Source organism: Myxine glutinosa, chromosome 12 (genome assembly GCF_964187855.1).
Source record: "Myxine glutinosa chromosome 12, kmMyxGlut1.1, whole genome shotgun sequence".
Lineage (NCBI taxonomy): Eukaryota > Metazoa > Chordata > Myxini > Myxiniformes > Myxinidae > Myxine > Myxine glutinosa.
This window is the reverse complement of record NC_136272.1, coordinates 49,447,160-49,455,124: the sequence shown is the minus strand read 5'-3', so window position 1 is coordinate 49,455,124 and position 7,965 is coordinate 49,447,160. Positions and strand designations below refer to the sequence as shown.

Genomic DNA, 7,965 nt, shown 5'->3' with positions numbered 1-7,965 from the left:
CTCTTTCACGAGCCTCGATTCAGTATACAAAAAAAAAAAAAAAAAAAAAAAGTGACGTCACAATGTAAACATACCCCGCCCTCACACCCTCCAGTAGGACCGCAGTCATTGGACAAAAACTGTCCATGCAATGCAATACAAGACCAAAAGTGTCCATTTTAATTCGGCGGAAAGACCTGCCATTGCACATCCAGGTGTGTTTATTTATGCAGGTAAACACCCCGCTGCAAAAACCCTCTTGCCTACCTCACAATAACCTGCTTACGAACCTGCTGTGCACACGGCAGCATTCGCTCGAGATGCATTTGCGTTACCTATACAAAGGTGCGTTTCCAGGTTGCACGTTGAAACGTGACGTCATCCTTAACGGAATTGGGATGCTGCTCGAAATTGACAATAAAAAGGGGAAATGATATTAAATCCAAAGGGATCAGATCTATGGCTCTTTATTTATTTTCTCTCTCCATCACCGTCCTTTCTTGGACGTAGGCCTATCCAAAGGTGCGGTCTGTATCGACCTTCCACATTTGGGAGCCATTTGAAACACAATCAGGTGTTCATACTTGAGTGACGTGAGGCGGAGGAAAATTCCATGCATCCATTAAAACACGTATGGGAATGTTGGAATATGTGTGGATGTATCATGGAGCATTCCCGCCAAATGCGCCGTGCGCATGATCCGCACACGTTCATCTGCATTCCCGGTTCGTCCGACTCGAATTCACGTCCAGACGATCCACGTGAGGCGGCGCTTCGTTTTTTGGGGAATCTTCTCACGTCCGCGCCACGATTGCGGAGCTGCCGCGTCCACGTCTGATCATTCGGTCCGGAACGAGGAAAGCGCGCCAAAACCAGAGCCCACGGCGCCGGTGGCACGCGCACTTATTTGATTATTTCCCTCATTTCCTGCTTTATCCGCCGAGGAAATCTGGGTGTAAATAATGAAATAAGTCGAGGAGGCGGTGTGTGTCATTTCCCATACATGGACAAAGGCTTGGGCTTGGCGAGGCTCCGCGGGCGCACTGCGCAGACTCGGCGCTCTCCGTGGTAGCGACGACGCCTCTCGGACGCTACGTGCGGCGCCATGCGAGTCCCAGCGGCCGGGTCGTGCCTCCGCACGACGACCCATTAATCTCGGGGAGAGAGAACGACATCGTTGTTGTTATCGAGAGGTCTCGTCGCCATGCGGTGCGACAAGCCCCCCGGATGAGGGCGGCGTGCGCGCACGGGATGCCGCTCCATGAGCCGGGCCGTGGGTCGGGGCTCGGCGGCGGATCGCGCGGGGTGCCGGTGCGGGAGCGCGCGCGCTAGGAGCGCGCACCGTGCCCGTACATGCTGCCCCGCTCTACCTGATGGCGAACGTGAGCGACGGCGCAGGGCAAGCGACTCCTCAGGTCGGCGGCGGCGACGCCTCGGGCTTGCTCGTGCCCTCGGTGGGCAAACTCGCGTCCCTGGGTCTCATCATATTCTCGAGCCTCGCGGGGAACCTGGTGCTCGCGTTTCACGTGCTCAAGGAGAAGAGCCTGCACCGGGCCCCGTACTTCTTCCTGCTCGACCTGTGCGTGGCGGACGCGCTGCGCGCCGCCGTCTGCTTCCCCTTCGTGTGGGCGGCCGCGAGTCGAGGCTCCGTGTGGCCGTACGAGGCCCTGGGCTGCAAAATCGTGGCCTTCGTCGCCGTGCTCTCGGCCTTCCACTCGGTCTTCGTGTTCTTCTGCGTCAGCATCACCAGGTACATCGCCATCGCGCACCACCGTTTCTACACGAAGCGCGTCACGCTGTGGACGTGCGTCGCCATCATCTGCACCGCCTGGACCCTGTCGGTGGCCATGGCTTTCCCGCCCGTTTTCGACGTCGGCACGTACAAGTTCATCCCGGACGAGGACCAGTGCAACTTCGAGCATCGCTACTTCAAGGTGAATGACTCCTTGGGCTTCATGCTCATGTTCATGGTCATCATACTGGCGACGCACGTGGTCTACCTGAAGCTCCTGTGCTTCGTGTATGAGCATCGCCGGATGCGGCCCGCGCAGCTCGTCCCGGCCGTCAGTCACAACTGGACGTTCCACGGTCCCGGGGCCACGGGACAGGCCGCGGCCAACTGGATCGCGGGCTTCGGCCGCGGCCCCACGCCGCCCACCTTGGTAGGGATCCGTCAGAACGCAGGTGCGCACAGCAAACGCCTCCTTGAACTGGACGATTTCAAAACGGAAAAGCGAGTCGGACGCATGTTCTACCTGGTGACGGTGACGTTCCTAGTCCTCTGGTTGCCCTACATCGTAGCCTGCTTCTGGAGGGTTTTCGTCAAGGGCCCGTCCCTGCCACGTGGCTACCTGGCCGCCTCTGCCTGGATGACCTACGCACAATCGAGCGTTAACCCCGTCGTTTGCTATTTGACCAACAGGGAGCTGCGGCGCTCGTTTTGGACCAGTTTGGCACAATGTCGCAAAACTGCCGCCATGCCCCAGGAGGCGTATTGTGTAGTCGGTCGACCGTGCGAGTGAAAATGTCATACGAGCCAGAACAATGTGGGATGCAAGGGAAATCCATGTCCACCTGTAGAATGTGTGTGTGTGTTTGGCGAGGGAAAGAGAGTGAATGAATGAATAGAGTGAATGAGCAAAAGGTGATTTACAACAAAGTGAGTAGTTAATAACGATGATCATTCATCCGATGAGTCAACAAGTGTGCAGTGAGGCAGTAAATGACAGAGAGAGACAGTGAGAGTGAGAGAGAGGAAAAGAGAGGAGGGGAGAGGCTAAGGGAAAGGTGGAGAGAGAGAGGGAGGGGAGGGGGGAGAGAGCGCGGGGAGGAGGGAGCGAGAAGGGGGGGGGGGTGGAGAGAGACAGGGAGAGAGAGGGGGTAGGGGAGAGAGAGGAAGGAGGTAAGGGAGAGAGAGGAAGGGGTGGAGAGATAAGGAGGAGGAGGGGGGAGAGAGAGGGAGGGGTATGGGAAAGAGAGGGAGGAGGTAGGGGAGAGAGAGGAATGAGGTAGGGGAGAGAGAAGGATGGGGTCGGGGAGAGAGAGGGAGGAGTAGGGGGGAGAGAGTGATGGCATCGGGGAGAGAGAGGGAGGAGGTAGGGGAGAGAGGGAGGGGGGTAGGGGGGAGAGAGGGAGGGGGTAGGGGAGAGAGAGGGGGGGGTAGGGGAAAGAGAGGACGGGGTGGAGAGAGAAGGAGGGGGAGGAGGGAAGAGAGAGGGAGGAGTAGGGGAGAGAGAGAGGAAAGGGTGGAGAGAGAAGGAGGAGGAGGGGAGTGAGAGTGAGGGTAGGGGAGAGAGAGGGAGGGGGTACGGGAGAGAGAAGGAGGAGGTAGGGGAGAGAGAGGGAGGGGTAGGGGGAGAGAGGGAGAGGGTAGGGGAGAGAGAGGAAGGAGGTTGGGGAGAGAGGGGAGGGGGTAGGAGAGAGAGAGGTAGGAGGTAGGGGATAGAGAGAGAGAGGGAGGAGGTAGGGGAGAGAGAGGGAGGGGGTAGGGGAGAGAGAGGGAGGGGGTGGAGAGAGAGGGAGGAGGTATGGGAGAGAGAGGGAGGAGGTAGGGGAGAGAGAGCAAGGAGGTTGGGGAGAGAGAGGGAGGTGGTAGTGGAGAGAGAGGGAGGGGGTAGGGGAGAGAGAGGGAGGGGGTAGGGGAGAGAGGGAGTGGGTAAGGGAGAGAGAGGGAGGGGTAGGGGAGAGAGAGGGAGTGGTAGGGGAGAGAGAGGGAGTGGTAGGGGAGAGAGAGGGAGGGGTGGAGAGAGAGGGAGGAGGTATGGGAGAGAGAGGGAGGAGGGTATGGGAGAGAGAGGGAGGAGGTCGGGGAGAGAGAGGAATGAGGTTGGGGAGGGAGGGGGTAGGCGAGAGAGAGGTAGGGGGTTGGGGAGAGAGAGGGAGAGGGTAGGGGAGAGAGAGGGGGGGTAGGGGAGAGAGAGGGAGGGGGTAGGGGAGAGAGAGGGAGGAGGTAGGGGGAGAGAGAGGGAGGAGGTAGGGGGAGAGAGGGAGGGGGTAGGGGAGAGAGAGAGGGAGGGGTAGAGGAGAGAGAGGAAGGGGTGGAGAGAGAAGTAGGGGGGGGGGGGAGGAGAGGAAGAAAGAGGCAGAGAGAGAGGAGTGGCAAGAAAGGAAGAGAAAGAGGGAGAGAGAAGAGGTGAGATGGGAAGGGAAAGGGGGAGGGAGGGGAAAGGTGGGGGGTATGGAGGGGAAGGTAGGGGGAGAGAGGGGGAGCGGGGAAGAGAGGAAGAGAGAGACGGGGAGAGAGGGAGAGAGAGGAGGTGAGAGGGGCAGAGAGGGAGAGAGAGGAGGGGAGAGGGGCAGAGAGGGAGAGAGAGGAGGGGAGAGGGGGAAAGACAGAGGGGGGAATGAATTAATGAATGAATAAGGTTGAATGAGCAAAAGGTGATTTACAAGAAAGTGAGCAGTTAATAACAATGAGCATTCATCCGATAAGTCAACAAGTGTGTAGTGAGGCAGTAAATGACAGAAAGAGAGAGTGAGATCGATGTCAATGAAAGAGTAGTTTTTGTTATGAGTGGGTCGTGACAATGAAGGAAGCATTGACCAGATGAGTTGCTTCTGAAGTGCAGGTTAAGCAAATGAGTGATTGAGTGAGTGTGTGAGTTGTGCCAGTGAACGAGAGACGAGGTGTACGGGCTGGTAGGTAACCGATGGCACGATGAGTTGAATGAGTTTATGAATGCCACTCCCCTCGATGCTCGACCCCGTGACTCCTACGTATCCTGAGCGTGGGTCCGCGCACGCGCCCTGTACGCTGCACCACAGGGAGAGGGCGCACGTACCTGGTTTTCAAACTCTCCTCCTTTCATTCGCTTTTGGATTCGAGGGATTGTGACACCTTGTGGGCGCACCACAACTGAGACCCATGGATTATTGCCACCGTGGATATTAGTATTGGGTGTGGATGATAATTTTTATATAAAGTATCCAAACAGGGCTGGTTTACTAACAAATGTGTAAACTAAATGGAAAAGTTGACTTGACTCGGTACATTTTTTACCTAGTTTTTCATTGGATTTCCTGACATACCTGGTGATGCTTCATATCGATTAATTGGAGAACAAAAACATTCAGACGGTCGTGCCAAAATGCATGAGCAGGTGGGCATTTACCTTGCTATCTCCATACTGTGCCCTGGGGTCACATTGTAGGTACGTATGGAAAAGGACTTCAGTATATAACGGGCCTCTGTTGGACCATTCTTATCGTTACACGATGCGCACCTGACGAGCCACACCGCAGGTACGTACGAGTGAGTACCTGGCTCCGCACGGTGGGTGCTCACACCCCTCTCCCAATCTGGTGGCCACCTGTACATACAATGTAAATACGGCTTAGCCTACAAACTACTCGGTGTCCTCGTTTGGCTATAGATAAGCTAATTTCGACATTCTAGTGCGGCAGTTCCCTACAATGTAATTAAATCCTGTAATTCGATGTTCCAATTACTGTGAAAAGGTGAGTGAAATGTCCAGGTGAAAAAAAAAATTGAAAACATATTATTGTACGATTTAAGTTGGACTTTGCCTCGAGCGTGCTCAGCAGAAGCCGGAGTATAATATATTGAAGTTGTACAGCTTTTGGATAACATATGATGACATGTTTGCTTGTAACATATAGTCCGTTCGTTGTACTGTTAAACACCTTTGCACTCTTTTTTCAAATGTTGAACCAATGTATTGTTACTTACTTGTCGGTGGAAACCCCTTTATACATAAAAAAAAAAAACAGGATAATTAATTCATTGTAGAAAATATTTTTCTAGTACTTTTACAGAACAATCCCTGATTCCGACCACTTTGTAAGAGTATTTTGGTAAGAACCGAATGCTGCACATTTGGAATACAGCGTTATCATATATAGTATGCACTGGAGCGCAAATCGCTGGATTCACTTTCCCATTTAACATTGTTCAACGAAAGTGCATTTTTTGGAAGTGACATCAATACGTACCTTTGTGCACTGTAAATGCAGCCTGAAATAAACATGTTGGAGCCGTTCTTCTTTCCTCTCCAAATAACATTCCACCTGTTCACCTCTCGTGGACCTCACACGCGATGTTAAAAAAAAATATTGGAACGAGTTTATCACGAGACTCCAGGTAACATCAAGATTAAAAACAAAAAGCGTAGAACAAAGCATCGGAATACACACATATACATATATACAAGTATAGATCCACGAATATACCTGTATGTACATACATATATCTGTGCAGCGTCTGTCCTGTCCTGTGTTGTGTTGTGTTGTGTTGTCTGTCCTGTGTTGTCCTGTGTTGTCACTGAACTACTTTCTCAAACTTTTGTGAAATCGTACCAAACTTCTGGAATGCACATATCTCTCCCGTCGGTATGACCTAAGGGTATTTTCTTTGAAAAATGTTCCAATCTTTTTCTTTTTTTTTTGGAATTTTTTTGGGGAATTTTTTTTTTTCAACTTCAATTGTTTATAAAATGTGATATCACGTATATTACAAATACATTTGTGCAAAATAATTGTTTGAATTATGATTGGTTTAAACCATGACAAAACGGCAACTCGGGTACAGTCATTTATCTATATATCTGCACATCTGGGCAGTGTCTGTGTTCTCACTTAACGACTCCCTCAAACTTTTGTTTCCGTGGTTGTGAAGTGTTTTTAATAACGTTGTGGTGGTTTTGAATCATGTGGTGGTGAGGTATTTTGAATTATGTGGTGGTCAGGTGTTTTTAAATGACGTGGTGGTGAGGTATTTATAATTACGTGGTGGTGAGGTGTTTTGAATTAATTGGTGGTGAGGTATTTATAATTACGTGGTGGTGAGGTGTTTTTAATTATGTGGTGGTGAGGTGTTTTGAATTACTTGGTGGTGAGGTATTTTGAATTACTTCGTGGTGAGGTGTTTTTAAATGACGTGGTGATGAGGTGTTTTTAATTTCGTGGCTGTGAGGTGTTTTTATGACGTGTTTTATGGCTGGGAGGTGTTTTTATGACGTGTTTTATGGCTGTGAGGTGTTTTTATTACGTGTTTTATGGCTGTGAGGTGTTTTTATTACGTGTTTTATGGCTGTGAGGTTTTTTAATGACGTGTTTTATGGCTGTGTAGTGTTTTTATTACGTGTTTTATGGCTGTGAGGTGTTTTTATTACGTGTTTTATGGCTGTGAGGTGTTTTTATTACGTGTTTTATGGCTGTGAGGTGTTTTTATTACGTGTTTTATGGCTGTGAGGTGTTTTTATTACGTGTTTTATGGCTGTGAGGTGTTTTTATGACGTGTTTTATGGCTGTGAGGTGTTTTTATTTTTGTGGTGAGGTGTTTTTATTTTTGTGATGGTGAGGTGTTTTTATTACGTTTTATGGCTGTGAGGTGTTTTTATTACGGGTTTTATGGCTGTGAGGTGTTTTTATTACGTGTTTTATGGCTGTGAGGTGTTTTTATGACGTGTTTTATGGCTGTGAGGTGTTTTTATTTTTGTGGTGATGAGGTGTTTTTAATCCGTGTTTTATGGCTGTGAGGTGTTTTTATTACGTGTTTGATGGCTGTGAGCTGTTTTCAATTTCGTGGTGGTGAGGTGTTTTTAATTTCGTGGTGGTGTGGTGTTTTTATTACGTGTTTGATGGCTGTGAGCTGTTTTCAATTTCGTGGTGGTGAGGTGTTTTTAATTTCGTGGTGGTGAGGTGTTTTTATTACGTGATTTATGGCTGTGAGGTGTTTTAAATTACTTGTTGGTGAGGTGTTTTGAATTACTTGGTGGTGAGGTATTTTGAATTACGTGGTGGTGAGGTGTTTTGAATTACATGGTGGTGAGGTGTTTTGAATTACTTGGTGGTGAGGCGCTTTGAATTACGTGGTGGTGAGGTGTAATCGTCCCAAACTTCCAGTCTGCACCTACCCCTCCCCTATGTATTTGCAGAGGGGTTCTTTCGTGAAAAAAAAACATTCAACCTAAATCTTCAACCTAAATTGCCTATAAAAATGTAATATCACAAACACAACAAATTCAT

The 7,965-nt window shown here is 50.1% G+C and overlaps 1 protein-coding gene across 1 annotated transcript; it reads left to right on the top strand.

Annotated features, from left to right (window-relative positions):
* The first annotated feature begins 1,057 nt into the window (after positions 1-1,057).
* LOC137437351 (putative G protein-coupled receptor 85) lies at positions 1,058-2,768 on the top strand. The gene has a single exon (XM_068131691.2). The coding sequence runs from the start codon at positions 1,353-1,355 to the stop codon at positions 2,499-2,501; it is 1,149 nt and encodes a 382-aa protein (XP_067987792.1). The 5' UTR covers positions 1,058-1,352; the 3' UTR covers positions 2,502-2,768.
* The last annotated feature ends 5,197 nt before the right edge of the window (positions 2,769-7,965 follow it).